Source organism: Protobothrops mucrosquamatus, unplaced genomic scaffold, assembly GCF_001527695.2.
Source record: "Protobothrops mucrosquamatus isolate PMUCROS unplaced genomic scaffold, P.Mucros_1.0 scaffold1463, whole genome shotgun sequence".
Lineage (NCBI taxonomy): Eukaryota > Metazoa > Chordata > Lepidosauria > Squamata > Viperidae > Protobothrops > Protobothrops mucrosquamatus.
In genome coordinates, this window is record NW_015387641.1 from 176979 (window position 1) to 203802 (window position 26824).

The 26824-nt window shown below is 46.0% G+C and overlaps 1 protein-coding gene across 1 annotated transcript in view; it reads right to left on the reverse strand.

Annotated features, from left to right (window-relative positions):
* SETX (senataxin) overlaps nucleotides 1–26178 on the reverse strand; it is a 31644-nt gene extending 5466 nt beyond the window's left edge. Inside the window, exons 1-22 of the mRNA XM_029285278.1 lie at nucleotides 25999–26178; nucleotides 24824–25031; nucleotides 23680–23789; nucleotides 22200–22419; nucleotides 21765–21881; nucleotides 21042–21213; nucleotides 20472–20562; nucleotides 15678–19535; nucleotides 12800–12917; nucleotides 12200–12373; nucleotides 11475–11701; nucleotides 10609–10776; nucleotides 9497–9647; nucleotides 8715–8816; nucleotides 7756–7871; nucleotides 6479–6550; nucleotides 6076–6225; nucleotides 4704–4811; nucleotides 3353–3540; nucleotides 2264–2356; nucleotides 1750–1914; nucleotides 1163–1261 (exon numbers count right to left, since the gene is read on the reverse strand). Coding sequence (XP_029141111.1) covers nucleotides 1163–1261; nucleotides 1750–1914; nucleotides 2264–2356; nucleotides 3353–3540; nucleotides 4704–4811; nucleotides 6076–6225; nucleotides 6479–6550; nucleotides 7756–7871; nucleotides 8715–8816; nucleotides 9497–9647; nucleotides 10609–10776; nucleotides 11475–11701; nucleotides 12200–12373; nucleotides 12800–12917; nucleotides 15678–19535; nucleotides 20472–20562; nucleotides 21042–21213; nucleotides 21765–21881; nucleotides 22200–22419; nucleotides 23680–23789; nucleotides 24824–25031; nucleotides 25999–26178 — 6887 coding nt within the window. The remainder of the gene's footprint in view (nucleotides 1–1162; nucleotides 1262–1749; nucleotides 1915–2263; nucleotides 2357–3352; nucleotides 3541–4703; nucleotides 4812–6075; nucleotides 6226–6478; nucleotides 6551–7755; nucleotides 7872–8714; nucleotides 8817–9496; nucleotides 9648–10608; nucleotides 10777–11474; nucleotides 11702–12199; nucleotides 12374–12799; nucleotides 12918–15677; nucleotides 19536–20471; nucleotides 20563–21041; nucleotides 21214–21764; nucleotides 21882–22199; nucleotides 22420–23679; nucleotides 23790–24823; nucleotides 25032–25998) is intronic.
* Between the last annotated feature and the right edge of the window lie 646 nt (nucleotides 26179–26824).

The following is a 26824-nucleotide window of genomic DNA, read 5'->3' on the forward strand; positions in this document are numbered from 1 at the left end:
ACCTTAGCCATAAAAGTTGGCTGGGTGACTTTGAGCCTATCGCCAGAGACTGGGAATTCTAGTCCCACCTTAGCCATAAAAGTTGGCTGGGTGACTTTGAGCCTATCGCCAGAGACTGGGAATTCTAGTCCCACCTTAGCCATAAAAGTTGGCTGGGTGACTTTGAGCCTATCGCCAGAGACTGGGAATTCTAGTCCCATCTTAGCCATGAAAGCCGGCTGGGTGACTTTGAGCCTATCGCCAGAGACTGGGAATTCTAGTCCCACCTTAGCCATGAAAGCCAGCTGGGTGACTTTGGGCCAATTACCAGGAGATATGAGTTCTAGTCCCACCCCAGGCATGAAAACCAGGTGGGTGACTTTGGGCTGGTCCCTCTCTCTCTCTCTCTCTCTCTCTCAGCCCAACCCACCTCCCAGGGCTGTGGTTGTGGGGAAGGTACACTGGATAAGTTTGCCACCTGGAATGATTGATAAAACTAATAAAGGTGGGATATAAAATAAACCAACTTCTCACACTCTCTGGCTAGGCCAGCTAGGGAATTCTGGAAGTTGAAGTCCGTCCATCTTAAAGGATTGAGAAACAACCAAGAGGTGGTCCCACCATAAATTTCATTCGCTACTCTTGGTTGCCATCTGCTGACCAGGAAGCTTGGTGCTTTTGATTGCTACAGAAGGCAAGGTGGGTTTCTGTCTGAACCTAGAAACGTGGGGGCAGCTTTAAGACGGGCGGCCTTCAACTCCCAGAATTCCCTAGCCAGTATGTTTTAAGACAGGTGGGCTTCGACCCCCAGAATTCTCCAGCCAGCAGCTTTAAAGGTGCATCTTAAAGCATGCCGGCTGGGGAATTCTGGGAGTTGAATCCCACATGTCTTAAAATTGTCCAGGTTGAGAAACAACCTTCTAGACATGCAAAAAAAAAAAAAAAGAAGAAGACAGTTAGTTTTGCTTCATTCTATTCCAGAATTGGGGCTGGAGCACCGCCCCACCCCCCCCAAGCTGTCCAGGAATAGAATAGAGCTGGAAGGGACCTTGGAAGTCTTCTAGTCCAGCCCCCCTGCTCAAGCAGGAGGACCTATACCATCTCAGGAGCCTAACATGAGAAACACCCGGCCCTGAAGTAAAATGGCACCAGTTCCTGGCACCAAGGGGGCAGGGAGACCTACCCAATCGATCCTTGTGTGCTGTTTGCCCGCACACAGGTGACAATGACGCAATCTTTCTCCCGGCCTTGGAATCCGTCCACGGTGTCAATTTCCCCAACACTGGGGAGGGAAAGAAAATAAGTAAGTAAGTAAGTAAGTAAGTAAGTAAGTAAGTAAGTAAGTAAGTAAGTAAGTGAAGGAAGGAAGGAAGGAAGGAAGGAAGGAAGGAAGGAAGGACAGGAAGGAAGGACAGGAAGGAAGGAAGGAAGGAAGGTAGGAAGGAAGGAAGGAAGGAAGGAAGGAAGGAAGGAAGGAAGGAAGGAAGGACAGGAAGGAAGGAAGGAAGGAAGGAAGGACGGAAGATGAGTCAGGATGATTACTTTTAACCCACACCCCCACCTTCAAAACAAACAAACAAACACCCCCTTGGAAAATGAAGGGGGTAATTGCAGGGAAGATGAGTAATAAATCTTAATTTAAGAGATTTTAAGGGAGAGGGGGAAGAGAGACAAGGAAGCAGAAGGTGAACTGGGGGGGAGGAGGGGGGGGAAAATCTCAGGACATGGAGTAATTAGACAGAGAGGGACGTCCGCCCCTTCGGCACTCACCTGTTTTCTCCAAATTCTTTATCCAGCTGCCTCTGTATCCTCCTCTTTTGCGCGTTGTAAGGAGTGATGATTCCAATCTGGCGGGAGCCCATGTCCTTCTTTTTCCCCTTAATGACCTTCATTAGCTCCGTCAACAGCTTCAATTCTTGGGGGTTATAAAAGGAGCTGAACCAAGGCAAACAGGGGGAAAAGTGAATTTAGAGGAGAAGAGGGAGGAGGAGGAGAACAAGCGAGGGGTAAATTTAAGGTTGTAAATTGGCTCCATCCTTCCCATTAAAGCCAAGCACTGCATCGGGGGACGCGGGCAAGAAACAGTTCCCTAAATCAGTGCTTCTCAACCTCGACACTTTTCAGATGAGTGGGACTTCAACTCCCAGAATTCCCCAGCCGGGACTACTCGGACACCAATGCTTGTTGAAAGGGAAGTTCCCAAAAGACGGGACTGGCGTTTTCCCTGGCTGTCGCGTCTGCAGCCACTGAGGCGCATTGAAGCGACACAGGCCAGACAACTTACTCGTTCTCGCATTCCTCGCGGCTGTCTAAGACGTCGAAAAGCAAATAGGGTTGGAAAGGCCAGGCCAGCGAGAAGCGATCTTCTGCTATTTTCCTGTTGTGGGAGAATTGTCACAGGACAGAAAGAGGCAAAGAGAGAGTTGACACCAGGCCACTTTTCAAACAGAGACACTGAATCACACAGGCGTGGCCAAATCTTTGAGCTTGTCTCACGCACAAGGCTTGGAGAAACTAGGTAGAAATGTTGCAAGGGCTGGTACAAAAACCCTGATTTAAGCCCAGGAAGTGTCAGGAAGAAGCATAGACTAAACCAGGGGTAGGCAACCTTGGCTCTTTTATGACTCGTGGACTTCAACTCCCAGAATTCCTGAGCCAGCATGGGGGAACTATGGCCCCCTCATGACTTGTAGACTTCAACTCCCAGAATTCCTGAGCCAGCATGGCTGTTTGGAAACCTCTCCCTTTCCCCTCAGCATGGCTGGCTCAGGAATTCTGGGAGTTGAAGTCCACGAGTCATAAAAGAGCCCAGGTTGCCTACCCCTGTACTAGTTCCTCCATTAACTGACTGGGAAATAACGGGGAAGAAATGGAAAAAACACCATCAAACTTTCAAAAACATGTCAATATAATTCTGTTCCAACTCGTGACGTCCATTTCCTGGTCTGGCCTATCTGAAAAGGCTGGTACAAAAACAGCTAGAATTTTCTCGTTGCAACTCAAGAAAAAAAAAAATCCCCCCCCCTTTTTTTTTTGAAAGACTTGTCTCTCGATTCTTTTAAAAAAGGGGAAACGTTAAGACATCAGAAAAATCCAACAAACCCAAACTGAATTGCTGGATAGAAGGTTAATGACAGTGATGGGTTTGTTTTTTTTACACGTAAGAGTCCACCCCCCCTCAAAAAAAAATATAAAACCCAAGACAGAATCGTATACGCCGTTTGTGATGTCACAAAAAAAAAAAAACAACAGAAGACGCCTTGGGGCTGCCCAGACACAAATTTAAAAATAGGCAAAAATGGGCAGGGTGGGGGGGAAAAAGGGACCTCAGACCCACATTTTACTTGTTTAGCAAGATGCTTCCATTCCCTACCTGTCAGTGGTCAAGACCCCTTCGTAGATATATTTGGAGGGGAAAAGACAAATTTCTGGGTGCATCCGATACTGAACGGTGAGCTGAAGCACTGGAAATTTCCCAGAGATATTTTCTTGATCCTGTTCCTTCAGGTGCTTGCAGAGACGGTCTATTAGAGACTGGTCGTAGCTATGATCCTGGGCTTTCTAACAACATGGGAAAAAAGACATTCAGAAGGAGTGCCCTTCTGAATGTATATTCTGAAAATATACAGGTAGTCAGTCCTTGACTTACAACCACAATTGATAAGAACAAGACAAAGCACTGCAGTTGATAACTTAGTAACCTCGCTGTTAAGTGACTCTGAATTCCCCACTGACTTTTGCTTGTCGCAAAAGGGGATCACGTGACCCCGGGACGCTGCGACCGTCGTAAATACGAGCCAGTTGCCCAGCATCTGAATTTGGATCGCGTGACCGAGGCAAAGGTTGTCAACTGTGAAAGACGGCCGTCAGTCATTTTTTTTTCCGGGGCCGTTGCAACTTTGAACGGCCAACTAAATGAACTGTTGTAAATTGTTGCCCCGTGGAATTGATTTACTGTGCTTTCCACCGTCTTTCATCAACCACAGGGAAGGTCGGTTGTATTGTGCCCATTTTACAGATGGAAAAAACAGAGGAGATAAAAACGATTCAATTGACAAGATACCGCAATCAGCCCAGAGCAGGCATTCTTGATGTTGGTTTTCATCATCTTTCCCTCCCCATAAAAGAGAGGAGTGGGTTCAAAACACACTCACCCAGGCCACTAAACTCCAGCATCGTGACTCGGAGACCGTGAGTAAATTAAACTTAATGTTCTTCCTCCTCAAAAACTTTCCCCAAAATGGCGGACGCATTTTGAAACGCTTCCCCCCCCCCATTTGCTCCACTACAAGGGAAATAAGAGATCCCTGTAATTACCTCATTAGTCAAATATCCCCGAATTCCAGATCGTGAATTCCCCCCTGTGTGTTTACCCTATCATTTATTTGATCAGAAAGGAGGCAGGGAAGCAGTTCGCCACCACAGCAATGACTGAGACGGTGACAAAGAACGGAGCAATTAATTTAATCCTGCAATTAACGTGAAAGCCTGTAGACCTTTAGCAGCTGATTAATAACAATAATAAAAATAATAATAATTCCACTAGTGTAACGAAGAGACGAAAAGTAGAGCTGGCCACTTTGGGACATAAGGAGGAGATTGAGAGGCCCAACACATCTGGAGGTGGCTGGGCTGAAGAGCCCGCAGGAAAACAACTGCTAGCCAGGAAGACAAGATCCACTTTCCCGCACATCTGGAGACACCTTAAAGATGCAACTACGTACCAGGGACTTAATGGTGGGAGGCAGCTGTTCGGGATCGCCAACCAGGACCAGCTTCTTACAGCCATGGATCAGAGGGATGAGGGTTTCGATTTCACACGTCTGTCCCGCCTTTTTGTAAGAAAGCACCAGAGTGGGAAGAAATAAATTAGAAACTGCAAGGAGGAGAGGAGGAATAAGCCCAAACAGAAACACAGGTAATTTTCGATGATGTACGGCTGGCCGCTTAGCAACGGTTCAAAGTTGCAATCAACTCACAAAAAGGTGCAGGTGATCCTCGACTTAACGAGAACTTGTTTAGGAACCATCACAAATTATGACCACCATGGGCAAGCTCTATTACAGTTGTAAGTCAAGGACTATCTGTGCTGGAAAGATCTGCAGAATTCCTTCTGAATTTGTAACTCCTTCAGCTCTTATTTTCAGGATTTTTCCCCTGATTTTGTTTTTTAAATGGGGTGCACAGCCTTCTAGAGGACAGTCTATAATTTGCTTTTTTTTCCCTTGCCCCCAGTTTTTGTTTGAGTAGATTTTTTTTGAGCTATTCCAAATTCTTTTTAAGAGAAAATCAGGAGAATAATAACCCCCCCACACACCGCTGATCGCAGCCCTCGGGTTTTGCACTGAATAGATATATACACACACACATATATATATATAATGTGTTTTAAAAACTATCCACCCCACTTCTTGGCGGAAAAGGGGATCGGGAAACGGGCGGCTGGGTCTGAAACGGGTAAAAAGCAACTTTGCAAATTAAAAAGGATGCCAGGGAGTCATAACTCCTGCTACAAGAGAAGCGTGTAATTGTCTGAACGAGAATTTATTCCCAGCACATGGCAGAAGTAATGTACTGTTAAATTGTTCTTGTCCTGCCACGGGGCAGGAAATGGGTCGTGCTTTGCTAAACGGAGGGATGACGGGGTGGCGTTGGGGGGTGGGGGAGGGGAAACACAGCCGTTGCAGGCTGTGATGGACAACCCTGGAGGAACGAATTCCATTTATAATACGGGCAATTAATCCAAGGACCCAAACTGGCTCTTGAGAGAATATCAATGACATTTTTCTCATACGATATGAACGGCACAAGCAGTTCTCTAACTCACGACCACATTTCTGTTGTTAAAAGTGAGTTTGGCCTCCATTTTACCACCTTGCTTGTCACGGTTGTCGGAAGGTCGCAAAATGATCCACTTAATAACTGTGGCAAAAAAGAAGGCCGTAAATGTGGGGCAAAACCCATTGAACAACTGTCTTGTTTGGCAACGGAAATGATTTGGGCGTCATTGTGGCGGTACGTCAAGGATTCCCTTGTACACAGGAGGGAGCAGCTGAGTGTCTCCCAAGTGTAAGGGACACACCGCAGGCGTCTTACCTCGTCCACAATCACACAGCTGACGGGGTCCCCGCCCAGCCTGCGGAAAGCGGATTTTAGCAACACCCCTCCGCTGGTGCTCAAGGTGCAGCAAATGATGTGGGACTCCAAAATGATGCTGGCTTTCAATTCCTGAGATCGCCCGCGCGCCTGAAAAGCAGAAGAGCCAGGAGAATTCAAAGCTTGGTTCGAAATTCGGATCGGGGACGGATCAGTCTAGATTCCTCTCCCTCCAGCCTTGCCCAAAAGTCAAGAGCTGGCCCAGCGGTTGAGGCACAAATCAAGGCACTGGGGGATGAAAAAAAACCAGCGCCAGTAACAATTCAGCCCGCTTCCCGATTCTTAAAGAAAGAATTTGGATTGTCTGTTGGCAAGACCAACTGAGGGATGTTAGGAACTCTACCTCTTTGAGTTGAGAAGCCAAGCCCTGCCTCTCCTTGGAGAGCTGGCAAATTTCGTCCTCCAGCTGCTGTTTCTGAAACAGAAGACAAACTTTTTTTTCAAAACCAAGAACCATCGTTTGTGCAAGCCATGTTGAAAACTGGACACCAGGAGCTGGCACCAGGTGAGCCATCCCCACGAACTGTCACATCAGCCACCTCCCTTTTAATGCCTTGGCTTGAGAAATTGAGACATCAGCTTCCTCTAACCAACCAAAATCTTGCACAGCGTATATTAAACCACCGTTTCACGACTCAACTAGGTAACATCGTCATCAGCCAGCACTGATGAAGGTCTGCAAGAAATCCACCAAGCTCAAAGAATAACAAGGACCCCACAAAACCTCCTCCCCCCCTTCTCTTCCTCCTCCTCCTCTCCACACACCTCTCTCTCTTCTAGCACTGATGATGTTACCTAGTTGGGTCATGAAATGTCTGCAAGGAAACCACCGAGCCCAGAGAGCACCAAGGACCCCAAAGTCCTTTTTCTCTTCCTCCTCCTCCACTCCACAAATTCCACTCCCATCTCACACTGATGATGTTACCTAGTTGGGTCATGGAACGCTTGCAAGAAAACCACCCAGCTCAGAGAGTACTAAGGACAATAACTTCCTCCTCTTCCTCCTCCGCTCCACAATCCCTACTCTCTTCTAGCACTGATGATGCTACCTAGTCAGGTCACGAAACGTCTACAAGAAAACCACCAAGTTCAAAGAGCACCAAAGACCCCACAGATTTTGGGTTTCTAGGGGAAAGATGAAGAAATGCTGAGGTCTATCTGAAGCTCTTGCCAAAAGACTATTTTCACCAGCCCGCCATGTTTATGTGCCCAAATCTCTTCCCCTGCCTAATTCTAACCACCACCTCAGGTAGAACAGAATAGAGCTGGAAGGGACCGTGGAGGTCTTCTCGTCCAGGGGTCCCCAACCTTTTGGGCACCAGGGACCGCTTACATGGAGAGAGGTTTTTCCGCGGACCGGAGGGGGCGTGATTTTGTGTGCTGCCTGCATCCCGCGGATGGGGCTTTGCTTGTTTGTGCAGACCGGTTGCTGGCATGCTGCGGCCCGGTAATGGTCCACAGACTAGGGGTTGGGGATCCCTCTTCTAGTCCTAACTCCGTTCCAGTGGTTTAGTTGTTTTTTTTCTCTCCCAAGAGATCGTGGGTGGAATCAGAAGCACCCACTCGTCCGCTACCAATGTCTCCAAAAATAACCCCTTCTATTTGGGATCTGGTGGTTACCTTCTTCCCGTTCTCGCTTCGGTCCATGGCCCGCAGACGAGAAAGCGTGTCCAGCTGCCGATCTAAATCTTCCTTCCTCTTTTGGAGGTCTTGGTGTTTACCAAGCATGGCTTTGTCTACGGAATCAAAGAGAAGGACATCCCGTTTTTTCCAAACCAGGTTGAAGATCTGGTTCGCTCAGTCCAGAATCTGGTTCAAGTTCAGATCGTTGTCGGAAGGTCGCAAAAGGGGATCGTATGACCCTGCGACCGTCATAAATAAGAGCCAGTGGCCAAGTGTCTGAATTTTGATCACATGACCACAGGGAGGCTGTGACGGTCGTAAGTGTGAAAAACGGTCCTAAGTCCCTTTTTTTAGTGAGGTTCTAACTTTGAACGGTCACTAAATGGACTGTTGTAAGTTGAGGATTAGTTGGATTCAGGGTTTCACACAAAGCTAGTTTCCAATTCATCAATATCCTTATTCTTAAATTTATCAGTTGCTGGTTCTCTTCCCTTCGAATCTCCTGTTAAGAGTAAGAGATTTTTCCATCTTTAGTAGTTTTACTTACCTCTATTCTTTCTGCTCCCTCTGGAATATTCCGACCTAGATTTAAGGATCTTTGCAGGACTTTTCTTTCGGGATCTCTAATGGTTTGGGGTGATATTTCTCAACAGTAGAGTCCACTGGGTTGAGTATTATATTCTAACAAGCCTCTCTCTACTTTTCTGACACTGCCTGAAGAGCAAAGTGGCTCTGTGGCTTTCCCGTTATCCTTTATTCCTCAGCCGAGAGGAAATAATAATAATAGTAATAATAATAATAATAATAATAATAATAATAATAATAATAATAATAATAATTAAAAAATAAAAAACAGGGCTGCCAAAAAAAAAAGTTTAAGACCCCCAGCACCATCCAATTCCTAAGCCAAGAAAGGGGCTTGAGAGGAAAAAAAGGTGACGCAATTTCACACTCACTAATTTTGCGATCGACCTGATCGTCCAAACTGAATTTCCGGACTTCGCTGTTGATCGACTTCTGTTGCCCTAGACGGACCAGGTTGATGTCGCCACAATTTCCTAGAAGCCACAAATAGGCAGAGTTGGGCTGTTTCTCAAGGCAGAGTTGTTCAACAATATCAAATTTTATCAATAAGTAAATAGCCATAGCACTTATATGCTGCTTTAGTGCTTTACAGCCCTGAGCTGTTTAGAGTCTGTGTATCACCCCCCCACGAATCTAAGAGCTCATTTTACCGAGACATTTCTTAAGTGACACACACACACACACACCGGGACACAGCAACCGTCATAAATATGAGCCAGTTGCCAAGCACTCAAATGTTGTTGAGGCGACTATGGGGATGCTACAATGGTCTTGTGTGAGTAAGAGTCATCAGTCCCTTTTTTCCAGTGCCGTTGTAACGCTGAACGGTCACTAAACGAACGGCTGTTAAGTCACAGTCTCCCTGTATTACAACTGGCATAACACATCACGTTGTTTCAATGTCTTAAACCAGGGGTCTTCAAACGTGGCCCCTTTATGACTTGCGGACTTCAACTCCCAGCGTGCCTGGCTGAGGAATTCTGGGAGTTGGAAGTCCACCAGTCCTAAAAGGGACAATGTTGAAGACCCCTGTCTTAAACCTTGTGCAATTTGTCCTCCTGTCTCCAGGGACTGCTTCCCCCAAATGACAACGGCCACAAATAAATTAAAATTAAAAGGGGGGGGGAGAAGGAAAGGCGAGACCCGCTCATACCTAAAGCGTTTTTCTCCCGGTATTTTTTGAATTCCAAAATTATTTTTTTCATGAGGTTATCGATGGCGGCGTTGGAAGGCGCGCAAACCAAGATGCGGTTCGTCTTGATCTTGGCGTTCAGCCTCTGGACGGCGTTCTCCTTTCCCGATCGCTGGGGATTAAAAATGACACAAGACGGTCTTGGCTTCGGAATATAAACGTAAGAAATCATGAAACTCTTAAATTTAAAAGAGTTGCTTCGGGAGGAAGGCAATCGCCACCCGCTCGTTGACAAGGCACCTATGGATGTATCCACACAGGGGATTGACTTATGACGACAATTTGCTAAGTGAGAATTTTCCCCGTATTATGACTTTTCCTGCGAATCCCTGCAGTTGTTAAATTAGGAAGACCGTTGTTAAGCAAATCTGGCTTCCCCATGGACTTTTGCTTGTCAGAAGGTCACCAAAGGGGATCACATGACACACACCCCGGGACACTGCGACCGTCATAAATATGAGTCATTTGCTAAGCGCCTGAATTTTGATCACCTGACCCACGAGGATGCTGCAAAGATTGTAAGTGCGAGGACTGGCCTTAAGCCCCTTTTTTTTTCAGTGCTGTTGTAACTTCGGTCACTAAATGAATGGGTGAAAGTGGAGGACTACATGTAGCTGATGGAAATCCGTAACTTCACTGGGAAAGACAGATTTATCGTACAGAAAAGAAATCATGGAAATTGGGGGGATAGGAAAAAGATTTGGGGCTTGTAAGTTTAGTTCCTACTAAGAAACATGCCTCAGACAGCAGCCATTTTGTAAGTGAGCTCACAACACATTCTCAAAATCCACATGGGCTAAATTCCCCATCTGTCAAGCACGGAGATATCAGGAGAGTGAGGCAGTATGAAGATTTATTGCAAGCTTGAGCTCTCTACAAGAATCTGAGCTACTAACAGCCAAGGGAAACGAGTGGGAATTACGAAGACATTCAAGCTGGGCTGGACATGCAGGGTCTCATGACTGATGATGCGTTTGACCCTTCCCTCGGGCTCAGCCTGGTCATCTCCTACACCACTCTCAACCCAACTCATAATGACCATCAGAACCTGCAACGGGATCCACATGGCCTACCTCATCAAGGATGCGGTGCAGAAGCCCAACGATCACCTTCGATTTCCCGGTCCCAGGTGGTCCATGGATTAAGCAGATCTTGGGTGAATATGGATGCTGGGTTATCATGGCGTAAGCACTTTCAATAGCTCGCCTCTGCCCTTCGTTGAAGTCCCTCATGTAAGGAAGCTGGGGGGAAAGGGAGGAGGAACAGAATCGCACCAGGTCATCATGTCCATGACCTACTGGAGATGTCTTCTCCCCCAACACATCCGGGTCTGCATCCCTCCTTTCTCCAAATGGCAGGAGAAGTCCAGTTTGGCAAAAGAGTGTCTCGTTTCATACCAGACACAGATTATGAGAAGAGAAAGCAACGGCTTAACGTTTTATATCACCATAATATAAAAAAGATGCTGAGGCTCTAGAAAGAGTACAGAGAAGAGCAACAGAGATCATTAGGGGACTGGAGGCTAAGACATATAAGGAACAGTTGCTGGAATTCGGGAAGTCTAGAAGGACGAGGGGTGACATGATATCAGTCTTCCAATATCTAAGGAGCTACCACAAAGAAGAGAGGAAGGTCAACCTATTCTCCAAAGCACTAGAAGGCAGGACAAGAAGCAACAGATGGAAACTCATCAAGAGAGAAGCAACCTGGAATTAAGGAGAAATTTTCTGACAGTGAGAACAATTAATCAGTGGAACGTGTTGCCTTCAGAGGTTGTGGGTGTTCTATCGCTGGAGGCTTTTAAGAAGAGACTGGGCAGCCATTTGTCCAGAATGGTATAGGGTTTCTTGCCTGAGCAAGGGGTTGGACTAGAAGACCTCCAAGGTCCCTTTCAACTACGGTGTTCTGTTATTCTGTGAACAACCATCAACATTCTTACCGATTTCTCAGACTTGGCATTTAAATCTCTCGGGGAGAAGTAGGGGGCGCTTGGAGACAGGATGGGCATGGCTAATGGGCTGCGATTCAGCATCAAGAGGGCCTGAAACCTCCGGTGGGTTGTCGCCAAGGAGCTGACCACTAGGCATTTCACCTCTTTCTCAATGCGCGAGAGATTTCCTTGAGTCTGGATGGAGAGGTGACAAGTGACCTGTTGTTCTTTCTTTTCTGTTGGGAAAACAGATCAACAGAGAGGATTTATCATCAATGCTTCGTCAGAACTCGTAGACCTTAGGAAACCAATCACGGTTTGATCTTCCAAGCACTCAAGACAGTCGTTCCCGTTAGAACACAAATCATGATTTGATCTTCCAAGCGCTGAGTCAGAACGTGTCAATGTTAGGACCCAAATCATGATTTGATCTTCCAAGCGCTGAGTCAGAACTCATTAACGTTAGGGCCCAAATCACGGTTTGATCTTCCAAGCACTTAGTCAGAACTCAACGTTAGGACCCAAATCATGGTGTGATCTTCTAAGAGGCTTTTTTTTTTTTAAGGATGGAGAAAGGAGAACTAAGTAAATTGCCCACCTTGAGTTATTCATAAGAAAGGTGGGATAAAAATAAATAAATTACAGCTCTTTGGACAGCCGCTAGCTTAGACTTTTCCTGTGGCATTGACATGACAAAAAAGCAATCCTCAAAACAGCAATCCACAAATACTTACTAGCATTATGAATGGAAGGATGAGAAAAACGAGTCACGAACCCCACATGCCGAATGGCCCGGTTCTCCCCCTCCCGTTCATCGTAGTAGAACCGTTTGTCAGATACCGTCAGCAAGACCAGGTCATCGTCCTTGGGATGGTGTTGATTTTCTACATCATGCTGGGAAATATTAGCTGGGGGGAAAAAAGAAGGACAATAAAAGCATGATCACCCAGTTCTACAGGATAGTCCTTGACTTAGAACCACAATGGACCCCAACATGTCTATTGCTAATTCTGCCCCATTTTGTGACCTTTCTCATCACAGGGGGGGTCTAGTTGTAGTCACACAGTCGTCAAGTGAATCCGGCTTCCCCATTGACTTTGCTCGTCAGAGGGTCGCCAAAGGGGATCACGTGACCCCGGGATGCTGCTGCGACAGTCGTAAATATGAACCGGAAGTGTCTGAATTTGGATCACATGACCATGGGGATGCCTCCACGGTTTTAAGCGTGAAAAATGGTCAATTAAGTCACTTTTTCCAGTTCCGCTGAAAATGAATGACTGCAAGGCGAGGGCTCTTCGTAGATCTGTATTTGTGTTTTTTATCTCTTAGCTTACATCTCGTTTTCTGACCTGTGAAATCGGCTTTGTTCAAATCCATGTTGAAATTCAGTAAAGTCAAATGAAAAGACTTGGGCTCTTTCAGCTTCCGATGCTCCAGCCAGTCAGATGCTACCTGGAAACGGGGGGCGAAAGAAGCCAACCTTGGTTTAACGTATTGTCTGGACAAAAGAGCCCCGCCTTTGCGACACCGTATTTCGCTCCGACGTGGAAACGTTCCTTATTCCCCGTTGCACCCACACCTCCAAAGACACCCCTCCCGGTGGGAAACTTCCAGAAGGACATGCACGATGGCATTAAAATGCATGTAGTCCTCGCCAAATTTCTGTGGCTAAGCAAGACAGAGGTTAAGTGAGTTTAGCCCCATTTTACGACCTGTCTTGCTGCAGTGGTTAAGTGGACCCCTGCAGTTCTTAAGCCGGTCACACGGTGGTTAAGTGAACCGGGCTTCCCCGTTGACTTGGCTTGTCGGAAGGTCGTGACCCCGGGGACACTGCGACCGTCATAAATAGGAGTCAGTTGCCAAATGTCTGAATTTTGATCACGTGACCACAGGGATGCCGAAACGGTCGTAAGTATGGAAAATGGTCATACGGTCACTTTTTGGGGGGTGCCGTTGTAAAACAGAGGACTACCTGCTTTTAGCCTGAATCTAGTGCCTGGAACTCTGAGTAAACCCACTCAGATTGAATTTAGATGTGGTTTCCATCCACGACAGAATGTGAATCATGATTTACTGAATAAACCATCTCATCTGTCCAGCATCTCTTTGAAGACAGAGAGAGCCACCACCCTTGGTTGCTGATTGGTTTCTCTGGCGGAACTCACCGTCTCGTTTTCTAGGCCAGCACCTTAACCACTATCCTTGTAACCCCTAGAGAAGGGAGGTTAATTCATTAGTTACGCACATATAGTTGTCCCATATATGAAGATGCTACCTAGGCAGGTAAGAAAAACAGGTTCACAAAACTTCTGCAGCCCAACGTTCTTTCTTAAACGGGCTTACGTCCTATTGTTTTTTTTTCCTTTTAGCTCAAAGCAACTTGCCTAAAATGCAACAAATCTCAGGGGTAGGCAACCTTGGCTCATTTATGACTCGTGGACTTCAACTCCCAGAATTGGAAACCTCTCCCTTTTCTCTCAGCATGGCTGGCTCAGGAATTCTGGGAGTTGAAGTCCACGAGTCATAAAAAGAGCCAAGGTTGCCTACCCCTGCTCTATCTCATCGTTTCTTGCAGAGGTCTATCGCTTGCTTCCGCTCACGGAAACTATCTTCCCTAATAAGCTAGGAGCTGGGAAAGGGGGGAAAAAATAGATCAATAATTCTTTTATGAGCGGTTTATATCAATTATAAATTAGACCTGAGCTTGCTCGGGCTTTTAGCTGCTGACTTTCAGTAGGAAATGATGAAAGTTTGTGGTCGGCACACATTTCTTCATATAAACAGAATATGGGACTAGAAAGTATGAGAAAAGAGGAACTGGCCCCTTGCAATGATAGGTGTGGGAACGGAAGTGAGGTTAAGCAGTGGGTAGAGCAAGGACAGGGAAGAGCAGGAAACTGGCTCGGTACCCAGGGCAACAGAACTAGAATAGGGAACTAACCTATGGGTCAGTTCCAAGAAAAGGGAACTAGCAATGCTGCTGTTCCAGAAAGTCACGTGCTGGTGGTTTTAACAAGAAAAGGGGAACGGCTGCTGAGTGGCTCCAGAAGTTATGGGTGGGCACAGTGTTAAAGTATAAAGATTGCCTTGGAGAGGAGGGTGGTGCCATTTGGGCCACTAAGCCGTCAAAGTCTTGGCTGCTTGTGCATCTGGCCCTCACTGCAATGAGTTATTCAATGAAAGTAACTGAATTTCTGTTTTAAATTTAAATAAACCTCTGGATCCTAAAGTGAGAGGTTTGTTGTATGTGTTGTGTCTTGTTTCATTTAAACTTTCCCCTGACAGCCAGCTTGAAATGGGTGAGCAAGACATCTGCATTCCAAAGGTGCTTTTTTTAAAAAAAAGGCAACTGGATTTCCTTGGGGTTCCCCCCTCCCCCTTTGAAAACGTTTTTGCTTCTCACCCGAACTGAAGAAGCTTCCTGAATGAGAAGTGAAATGTTTTCAAGGGGGAAATAACAACAGCCCTTAGACTGATGTATCGCTTCACAGTGCTTTTACAGTCCTCTCTAAGCGGTTTACAGAGTCAGCCTGCTGCCTCCCAACAATCTGGAGTCCTCATTTGACTGACCTCGGAAGGACGGGAGGCTGAATCAACCTTGAGCCGGTCAGGATCGAACTGCTGGCAGTGGGCAGAGTCAGCCTGCAGTACTGAATTTTATCCACTGTGCCACCATGGATGGATGGATAAGATAGATGGATGGATAAGATAGATAATAGAGATAGATAGGTAGGTAGGTAGGTAGGTAGGTAGATAGACGGATAGATAGACGGATAGATAGGAGATAGACGGATAGATGGGTAGACGGATAGGAGATAGATAGATAGATAGATAGATAGATAGATAGATAGATAGATAGATAGATAGATAGATAGATGGGTGGGTGGGTGGGTGGATGGGTGGATAGGCAGCAGGCAGGCAGGCAGATATAGCAATAGCACTTAGATTTATATACTGCTTCATAGTGCTTTACTGCATTCTCTAAGCGGTTTACAAAGTCGGCATAATCTGACTCCTCATTTTACCGACTTTGGAAAAATAGAAGCCGTGCCATACTGCTTTCTAGCCACTGCACCACCATGGCTCCTCAAGAAAGTCCAGTAGCCTTTTCGAAAAGCACCTTTGTGAATAACCACGATCTGGATGATTTGAGAATCGCCACAGACATTTAGACCTCTGAAATAGTCCTGGAGCAAAAAAAAGACCGCTTACCTCTTCAAAGGCATTGAGCATCATCAAAGGGAAGAAAATCTTAAAATAGTCATCGTAGTTCGGAAACTTGACCGGAACAGAGATAACGAGTGCCTGCAAAAGATGGCTTGGTGGTCCCAGCTCCCTGAAGTTGGCAAACATATCGTAGCTCCACTTCAGGATTTCTTTGGTGAAAATGCTGTGGTCTCTAGGCTGATTGTGAGAACTGTTCACTCGGGCAAAGGACGGGCGTGCCTCCTGACCCGTGTCAGAGCGTGGAACGGGCATCTTGCTGGCATTACCGACAACATGGCTGTTTTGGGGCTGTGTGGAGAGATTATTCATATTGCTAGGGCAAAGGAGATTGGCCAAAGTCAGCTTGGTCCTCACGCCATCTGCCTTGGAGGTCTTTGCTGCTGCTACATGCGTGGAGCTGGTCTCTAGATCTTTGGAGAGGCTGGCAAGCCGAGAAGCAGCACTGGAGCTGAAGATTTTCTTGGTGGAAGGCTTGGGAGGCGCGAAGGGCTTGGCAAAGACGTGGTCTGGAGGGTTAGGCAGAGAATGACCTTGGCAGAAGGGACCTGCTCCTTCCATCTTTTTAGGACATCCGGGATGCCTGCAATTCTCAATGGCCTGAGGTGGATCCTGCAACGTTGGGAGGACCACTGTGTCTTCTGGGTGACTGCTACTGTCCATTTGTGAGCAAAGCTCCATGTCCACCGGATCTCTCTGGGTTAGGAATAAGTCATCCTCATTCTCTTCTGGGTTGAGGTCCTCCTTTAGCCCAGATGCGTTCTCACTCCAGTTCTTGCTACCCTGATCGGAAGAGGAATCTGAGTTGCCCCTGCCAACTTCACTTGAAGAGCAGACCCTCTCTGGAGCAGAGGTGGAACATCCTGGAACATCTGAGTCAGGCTTGAGAGGGTCTTGCCTTGACGAGGGAAGAGCTTCTCTCTCCAGAGGTGCAGAATGGGACCCATCATCCCCTCGTGAATGCTGTGGTAGCAATTTCTTCACATGGTTAGAAGAATGACTGAACTGGCTAGGCTTTCCTTTTAGATTTTCAACCTCCTCCTTGCTAGTAGACGCCACAGGTGGCTTGAGAAAAGTCCTTTTTGCTCTGGGAACGTCCTCCCCTTTCTCCGTCTTCTCGGGTCTTGACTGCCTGAAGAACTGGCGTTCCTGGCTGGCCAACAGCACTTTGTTCCGGATGACCATCCGCCGAGGTTCAATCAGTTTGGCCCTTCTCCTTTTTTGGGGAAGCTGCCCAGCTGCTTTCCCATAGCTGCGCAACTGGGCGACGACGTCGTGAGAACGTTGGGAGAGCTCCGCAGCTCTGCGGGCTCTCTTTTTCAGGCCCAGCTTTTCCACGGTGGACGTCGGCTCGGGGAAATGGTGGACTTTTTTGGGAGGGACCACGAAAGGATGAGGCGATCCAGATGGCGTCGCGCGGGGCGATTTCTTTTCGGCCACGAGCCTTCTTTTCTCAGGACTCCGTTGAGCCGTGTTGAGCCACTTGGATTTGGCCAAGCTCTTCCTTGGCCTGGGAGTTGGTTCCAGTGATGGTGTCAAAGGTCTAACAGATGATGGTGGTGGTGGTGGTGTACTGGAAGTTGAAGCTGAACTCTGTCTGGGAGTCTCCCGACCATCGGCGTGCATGGCTGTGAAATACTTTGAACCAACAGCTGTGCTTCCCTCACCGACATTTTTTCCATCGGCCTGGACAGGAAGTTTCAGTTTGGTTTTATCGATTTTCACCTGCTGTTCCAATTCCTGCTCGTTTTTTTCAATAATGTCATGCCCAAGATGATCTGTGTCATAATCCTGCTCATCAAGGTGCCTAGCCAACTCCAAGTCAGATGAGGCGGACCTGCCAGCTGTCTTCACTGGAAAAACATCTGCCTCCGTTGTCTTGTCCAACTGGCTATCTTGCCAAGCGGAGTAAATCTCCTCTTCGGTTTCAAACTCAAAGCACTGCGATTCGCACTCCCCGTACATCAACGGAGAACTGGAAACAGTTATAGCGTCTTGTTCGTTAGCGTCTTGTTCGTTAGCCTCGGGGTCTTTCTGAAGGGACACACTCAGATTTTCTTCTTGGCTCCTCCGGCTCAAATTCACTTTGTTCTCTTCTTCGTCGGAAGACGTGTCTGAAATGATGATGACCTGGTTTGAGGGTCCACCTGCTTCAGAAGACAATGTGTGACTTTCACTCTCAGATAAAGACCTAAATGCCCCTTGAACTTTTCTTTGATTGGGATTCTGGTAACTCAAGGTACTTTCTCGACCGGCAGCTAAACACAATTTGCCATCTCTGTCCATTTCGGGCTCCATTGCTTGGACCATCGATTTCTTTCTCACCAGCTCCTTCCTAATCTCCAGCAAGGGGACATTCAGTTCATCGTCTGTGCTACTTTCTTCTGACTCTGCCCCACTTTTCCAAGCGCTCTTAAATTCTGCCAAACTGTCTCTGGGCTCCTTCTTTATGGAAAGGATTTTAGCTTGAAAGCCGTTCTCCAAACTTAGCGCCCAGTTGGACATACTGCTACCATCTCTCGACGTTCTCCTGGTCGTTCCTTCCTGATCCTGCTTCTCCTCCTTAATGGACTGCTGCTTTTCACTCTCCGGCCCCAGCAGTCTCTTCCTATTCTGCACAAACTGTTTTAATTTCAAAGTGAGGTCAGCTTTGTTTGACTTCATTTTCTCGGTGGACTTTTTGGGAATCTGCTTTTCTTCCAAAGCAGAACTGCTGGGCCATTGGTGAAGATCAGTGTTGACAATTCTGGGCTTCTCTTCTTTCCCGCTGGTATCTTTCTTCTGAAAGACTTTGTCGAAACTGCCCTGGTTTAGGGAGCTATTCTGCTTCATCAGTCTCGAATGGGAGTTTCCGCTGTTCTGGGCGTCTGTGGGCCCCCCTGTTGAGTGCAACATGTGGTCCTCATGTAATAAACTCTCTTTAGGTTCCTGTTTAATGTTGGCCAAATGGAACTCGGAATTTCTCTGATGGCTTTGCTGTCCACAAATGCTTCTCTTTGCTTCCTCCTCCAAGCTATATTTTTTCTCGGATAAAGTTCTTTCTTGAAAAACTTCGTCCTGCCTCCTTGGTGACTGATAGGTTGAGTGTTCTTGGGGAAGATATCCTGGACTTCTCCCTTCCTGTTCTCTAAACAGACGGGTAGGACTCGCTCCATGGGAGGAAGTACTTGATGACTTAGTCCAGAGGCTTCTTATGATCTCAATCAAGCATGTCTGTAATTCCCGCGCCTGTTGGGGGCTCAGCTTCCAGTCTTCGTGACTACGCCGAAGCAAATTCAGCTCGTTAAGGAATGGGGAGGCCTTCTGCCCCATCTGGTAGCCCTCCTTGAGGAAAAGTCGGATCAAATTCATGCAAGCAGACTGTATAGAATCCGGTTCCCAAGATGGTACTCTTGTGAGACTTCTAGGTCCGTTTCTGGCCAAGTCCCTCTCAGCTCCGCAGGCAAACGCCATACTTGGAAGCCTGGCGCACGTCACCACCACCTCCACCCAATTTTGAGAGCTGACCCACAAAGTGTTGAAGCATTTCTTCTTCAAGTTGAGCTCCACCACCGTCACGAGGATCCAGATGAAAAACTGAGACACTTTGTCACAAGGTTGGACGGCGTGGTGGAGGACCTCCTTGACTTCTGAACAGAGGTGTTGGATGACCACCATGCTGTAGGCGACGCCCAGCCCCTTGAGGTCCATCAGGGAATGGACAAAAGGAATGAACCAGAGGAAAGTGCTGTGGTGCAAACGCATGTCCCGCCCGATGTCGTACTGGAACATGTCGGTCAGGGTCTGCATTTCTTCATAAAAGTTGGGGCAGTAGTCCAAGCAAGCAGTAGTCTTCAATCTTGAGTCCTGAAATATAATCCAGACAGTCTGTCAGCTGCCACCTCACGCTTGCTTGCGCTTCGCTATCATGCGGTGACTGTCTGCCATGGGCCCTGGGGAGGGTGGACGGGAGGGGGAAAGCGAAAGTAACTGCTGTATCTCCCCCAAGAAGCTGTCTCAAGGTCACCTGACTGGGAGAAGGCGGCAGCTGCATGCCAACCTACTTTGAAGTGTCTATTCTGAAAACATCTGGCTTGAACCTGATTGGTCGTGGGGGCATCAGCGATGGGAGGCAATTAAGGGAGGGAAAAGTTGAACTTAGGGACTTTGGCGCACGATTCTCAGTTCTGGCTATGCACTACTGCAATGTACCTGAGTTCTGATAAAATTATACCTATCTCAACAAATGGAGCCAAGGATTGTTTCTGTTTAGAGGTTTAAGTGGCAGCAGGTCTGACACAGTCAGTGAATGCTTCCACTCATTCCTGGACCACTGATCATTTAAGACATGTTTCTCAATCGTGGCAACTTGAAAATGTGTGGATTTCAACTCCCCAAATCCCCCAGCATTACAGGTAGTGCTCGAATTACAACTATAATTGAGTCTGGAATCATGGCCAGTTGTGAAGTTGGTCATCGCACGACCGATCCCATTTTATGACTTTTGACTTTTAAGCAAACCACCGTGGTGGTTAAGAGAATCTGTGCTCATTAAGTGACTCCATTGTCCGAAATGGGCTTTTATTATTTTTTTTTAAAGGAAGATGGAAGTTAAATTGTGATTGTGTGAGGGCAGCGCGCTGCAAACAGATGTAAATACACCCATAATGCAAGCATGTGATCATGGGGTGGCCGTTGCAACTTTGATTCTGGGTTGCAAGTACGTTTTTGGGGGGTTGTCATAACTTCTAAGTTGCTAAGTACTGAACTAAATAAATACCATTTAGGATGTTCGGAATTTACCTTGTTGGGTCTTTCAAGGTTGTAGTTATATACAATCTGGCTGCAGGTAACTGTTTCATCCCCGTAGTCCAATAATGGCTCTGATTTTGTCCTGCAAAAGGATGAAGAGCATCAAAGAAAGATGAAAAGCAGCATGTTCTTGAATTCAACGTCCCAGTTTACAACCAGGAACAATTTAAAAAAAAGTTACGCTTAACCTTCCTGAAACCTGGAATAAGAGCCAGTGATGGCTTGGTTATTGGTCAATTGGCAATCTTTTACTTATTTACTTCCTGCCTGTGTTAATTTTACAAATGATTCAAGCAGCAAACAGATCCAGCACACCTTCCTCTTTGCCAGGGGTCTTCAAACTTGACCCTTTGATGACTTGTGGACTCCAACTATCAGAATTCCTCAGCTCAACTCCACAAGTCATCAAAGGGCCAGGTTTGAAGACCCCTACTTTTTGTATTGTCCCAAACAGAGAGAATTGCTTGAAAATTGATAAGGAAAGGACCTAACGCCACAGATATCGTCCTTAAATCTGATTTTCCAGATTTCTATCATGAGACTGAAGTAAAAGGCACAGACCTGGGGCAGTTTCGGCGAATGTTCTCTATTTCCTTCTTATAGCTTGCGTTGTTGATGATCGTCTGAAACGCCTGGACCGGATCCACCAACTGACCCCACACTTTGGACCCCAACTTATCCAGGATCACCATGAAACAGTGGAGGACGGGCCAAAAGGGGTCATGGCTTTCACCTGGAGTAACAAAAAAAAACAAAAAAAACCACATTACATTTATTTAAACATCAAAGTATATAAATGACCAAATGCTTTCCCAAAAACTGTAGAAAGTTGATGTTTTTGCATCAATTCTTGGTGAACAACCTGTCACATAGCCACCGTTTGAACTTATGAAGGACCTCCAAAAAGGTACTTATGACCCAAATTTGAAGTTCTGACATCCACTTACCCTCCCCCAAAGTCACAGGATTGTGTTTTGTCTGCATTTAGGACTGTTTGCAGCATCCCACAGTCATGTTTCTGGCAAAACAAAAAAACAAAACAAAAAACCCGCCCATTGCAAACAAGTGATTCATTTAATGACTGCTGCAAAAATGTCGTAAAATCAGGCTGGAGATGTGATGAGGACCTGTTTAAAAATTGCCACGACTTGCAACTGTAACTCCAGGGTCATTTACCGTCATAAACTTCACACACACGTTATTAAATAAACCATTCAGTGTAAAGGAATAACCCCAGCCTCTAACTCATTTGATCGCAGCCTGCGAAATTTATTCATTGATTACCATCTGTCTGCTTTTTCATGGTGTTCATGATGGACTGCATGAAATTCTGCTTGTCTGGTCCGAGCAGCATTGAATCCATTGCTTGTTCTTCTAGCACCGAGAGCAGCATACAGAGACCTGCATGAAAATAGCCCAAAATCATGCAGTTAACTGGCCGTTTTGTGCAAGGTTTGGCAATCCACAAGCTTCTTCCTTACAATCAAACGTAATCAGAATAGAGCTGGAAGGGACCTTGGGGGTCTTTTAGTCAAGGAAAGGGAAGGGAAAGGGATGGGAAAGGAAAGGAAAGGAAGGAAGGGAAAAAAGGAGGAAGGAAGGAAGGAAGGAAGGAAGGAAGGAAGGAAGGAAGGAAGGAAGGAAGGAAGGAAGGAAGGAAGGTAGGCCGGAACAGGCTAAACCCAAATTCTCATAAAACTTGCCATCTTCTCTACTTACCAAGCCAATAGTTTTTGTAATTGCTGGTGTCATACAGATGGGGAGGCAACAGTACCAGCTTGGTTTTCTCAACCCCTGCGGAGCTATAAATATCCGGGTTTTCAAAGAGGCCCAGTTCGATGACTTTGAACAAACAGATCATCACTTCTTGGATGTCGTAATAATCGTCCCGGTCGACTTTGCCCAGGTTTCGAGCAGTCAGGATGGCCCACCGGCGGATCTGGGGATTGGAAGCACCCCTTCAGATTAGCTTTAGAAGGATTCACGGATTGGCTGCGTAACAGTACAGGCAGTTCCTCGATTTATGACAACTGGGACCGGAACTTCCAATATTGTCATGGTCTTTAAAAGAGCCACACCCCTAATCTTATGACCTGGTTTTGCCATGGTAATCAAACGGACCACGTGGTCATTAAGCAAATAAGGTTTTCACCAGGGGTGGGATTCAAATACCTGAACAACCGGTTCTCTTATTTGGATGCAGGCCTGGGCCTCCGAGGCCTAGAACGGACTTCCGGAAGTGGCATCCACGCACTTCCGGCAGGTTGTTCTAGGCCTGGGAGGCGTCCTCCAGGCCTCTGAGGCCTAGAACGGACTTCCGGAAGTGGCATCCACGCACTTCCAGCAGGCCGTTCTAGGCCTCCAAGGCCTAGAATGGACTTCTGGAAGCAGTGTGCATTCAGCTGGTTCTCCGAACTCAGCAAAATTTAGCTACCCATTCTACCGAACGGTTGCAAACCGGCTGAATCCCACCACTGGGAAGGTCCCAAATGGAGATTACGTGATCCCGGGATGCTGCAACCGTCATGAACACGTGCCGGTTGCCAAGCAACTGAACACTGATTATGTGACTGTAGGAATCCTGCTGCGACAGTTGTTAAGTGTGAGATCTGATTTTTAAGCCACTGTTTTCTGCCCCGTCGTAACTGAACAGTCATTAAATGAATGGGTGTAAGCCGAGGACATGTATACCTAAAATTTATTTTATTTATTAATCAAACGTATTCGATTCGGTGACTCTAGGCGGCTTATGGACATTGAACAAAATGCAGCATAAAACACACCCAAGGCCCCCTTCCAACTCTGCTATCGTGTTATTCTGTTAATCAGTAAGGGTCTTAAATTTACAAAAATTCAATTAAAATTGCAGCTCACATTTTTGCCTCTTTCTAGAAGCGCAACCAGCAAACCTATGTTTGCAATTTAACCATTAAATTCTGTTAATGCCAGAATCTTGCATTCTAACTCTGTTACTCCCAAGGAAACCAGGTTTACAAACCAGGATTTGCTCTTGGCTAAATCGGTTCAGGGGCAAACTAAATGAATGAACGAATAAAAATCAACCTTGCAGATTCACGTATCTAAATAGGACGAGGTTTACCACATTGGAGATCTTCCTGGGTGCCAGGCTCACAGTGTTTGCTGCAGAAATACAGACAATTTAGCTCTGGAGGGGGGGTGAAAGGAAATAACCACTCACTGTCTCATTGGGGTGCACCATGAGTAAATAGATACCGGGATGCTTGCCAACCACTTGGTAGGAGTAGTTCATTTCCTCCATTTTGCAAAGAGCATCGACGCACAGCTCGCCTGCAGAGAGAGGAAACCACAAAAATCAAGCACAACTCAAAAGCTACGAGATGTTATGCATCCTTCAGAGAGCAAAGCTGCACTCAAAATAATAATAATAATGCTGTTTCTGCAGCATAAAGCATTGGGGTTTTTTAAAATTCATTTTCAGTCTCCAAGGTCAAAGCTGGCACCTGCTTCTAGATCTTTGCTTGTTCAAAAGACAGAAAGCTTTTTATTCCCCAAATAAATTTTGAAAAGCTTATCTTTCAATGGATAGGATTGCTGAAAGGGGGGGGGGGGGAAGGTCAGAGAAACAGAGGAGAAATATTATCTCTCTTTTCACACCTCCTGCCTACTCGGCTTGTAGCACCCTTGCACGCTCTATTTTTATGCCAGCTGCGAAGAAAACCCAAGATGAGTTTTATCTAGAAAAAGTTGAAGGATGATTAGAAGGCTGAAGAGATGCTACGAAGATGCTGTAAAGCAGGAGCGCTGAAAAGATTTGTTTCAAATCTGCAGCTATAATGGTAGAAGCTGGCAAAACAAGAAGCCACAATGCCCAGGGGCAAACATCAATTCTTCAGAGCTGGATCCAGGAAAGAAAGGATCTCTGAATCCAGAGATTTGGGAAGCTAAGAAGAAAAGCCTTAGACCACTTGATTCCTATGGTCCTAATACTTAAATCAGGAGTTCACCAAACTTGGCAACTTTAAGACTTTGTAGACTTCAAAGTAATTCCCAGAATTACTCAGCCAGGCAGTCTTAAAGTCGCCAGGCTTGGAGATTCCTGCTTAGATGAAACTGTTCTGTCTACAATACAAATTTAAAAAACTAGGTAACATCATCAGTGCATCAAGGACCTCCTCCTCTTCCACTCCACAACCCCCCTTCCCTTCTAGCACTGATGATGTTACCTAGTTGGGTAATGAAACGTCTGCAAAAAAACCCAACCAAGCTCAGAGAGCACCAAGGATGGGATAAAACCCGGCGCCAAGCAGACTGTGGTAGCCTCTGCTCATCAACTGGGTCAAGAGTCTCCTTTCGAAACTCACTGAGGTGTTCATGAAGTAGCAGGTAGGGGTACTTGAGGACTTCCAACAAGGGCACCCGGAGACGTTTCTCAAAATTAGGCCCCGTGTAACAGGAGATCAAGGGGGTGATCCTGTCCTCCTCCACCAAGTACAGGTCATTTTCATCGTCCTCTTGCATGGATTTCTCAAAGCGGTCGACAAGACGGGAAACTTCCCAATCCCACAGGATCTGCGGTTGGAAACACAAAAGGACAAATTCTAGAAGAGTGCCCCAGAGTGCTGAAAAGAAATAATAATAATAATAATAATAATAATAATAATAATAATAATAATAATAATAATAATAATAATAATAATAATAATAGATTTATGATTTGGAGATTAGGAAAGAGGTCGATTGGGTGAAGGGATTTGCAAAATATTTAAGAAGTAGGAGAAACAGTATGAATATAATTCTCAATTGAAAAATAGGACAGAAGTCATTGATGTGATGATGATGGAAAGGACCTAGGAGGTCATCTAGTCCAACCCCCTGCTCAGGCAGGAAACCCTATACCATTTCAGACAAATGGCTGTCCAGTTTCTTCTTAAAGACTTCCAGTGTTTTTTATATTTAATTTAATTTCAGTTTTTCTTTCGGTTTGCCTTTTCTTCTAGGAACATTCTCCATAAATATAAAAAATAGAAGAGCACCGTAGAGCATAGATTCATAGGTCTGGAAGGGACTTTGAGGGTCTTCTAGTCCAACCCGCTTTGCTGGCTGAGGAATTCTGGGAATTGAAGTCCACCAATCTTAAAAGTTGCCAAGGTTGGAGACCTCTGCTCTATACAAGTCATCCATCTGGCAGAGATTGAGGAGGGGGGAGAAACCCCCCAGAAAAGACTTTATAGCCGTTCTTGAAATGGACACAATGTTAAAAAGAAAAATCCACCCCAAACTTTAAACCAAGGATAAATAAACTGAAGTATCAAAGTGAAAGCAACTAACAAGATACAAAAGATGGGAGTAGCAACATTAAAATTAGTTCATTAAAAACAAAAAGTTTTTTTTTCAAGGTTTTTTTTTAAAAAAAGAAAAACTTACTTTTATTTCTGAGTTGAATGCCAGAAAAAAAAGACTATAACACAGAGATGATATAAGAATCAGCCAAATGCCAAGCTCGCCCAAGCGGACTGTAGGGCCAGAATCGGGGTACCTGGTGTAAAGACGGGACTTCATCTCTCGCCTTGTGGTACTCCTCCACGCATTCCAGACAGTAACAGAGGTCCTCGTTGGCTGCAGCAATATCCTTCGGAGACAGGGCAGACGAGGCGTAACTTGCTAGTAGCTTGATGGTGGTGGGACCACCTGGTGTACACCAGCAACATGTACTCATTCTACAGGGAGAAAAAAAAAGGAGAAGATGGCCCCGATAGAAGAGAATATTTGTAGCTCAGGGTTCAAACTGCAGGATCCTTGGTGGTCTCTGAGCTTGGTGGTTTTCTTGCAGACGTTTCATTACCCAACTAGGGAACATCATCAGTGCTAGAAGGGTGTGGGGTCTGTGGAGAGGAGGAGGAGGAGGAGGAGGAGGGGGAGGAAGAGGAGGACTGTGAGGTCCTTGGTGCTCTCTGACTTTGATGGTTTTCTTGCAGACGTTTCATTACCCAACTAGGGAACATCATCAGTGCTGGATGGGAGTGGTGTTTGTAGAGTGGAGGATGACTGTGGGATCCTTGGTGTTCTCAGAGCTTGGTTGTTTCTTGTCCTGACATCTGTTACTAAGCAGCTCCTGGTCATTTTTGGGGTATGATGTGGCTTTTGGGTCCCAAAAACAAAATAAAACCCATAGCAAAAATGACTCTCCCAAATTGAAACTTATGTTTTTCTCTTAGGAATCCTTCACGTTTCATTCCTTGTAGATATAAATTCATATTATTGCTAAATTTGTTTTCTTTACCCTTTATGACAGAGGGGGCAGTGTGTGCATATATATAGGTATGTATGTATGAGAAAGAGATTGTGTTTTTTTTCCCATAAAA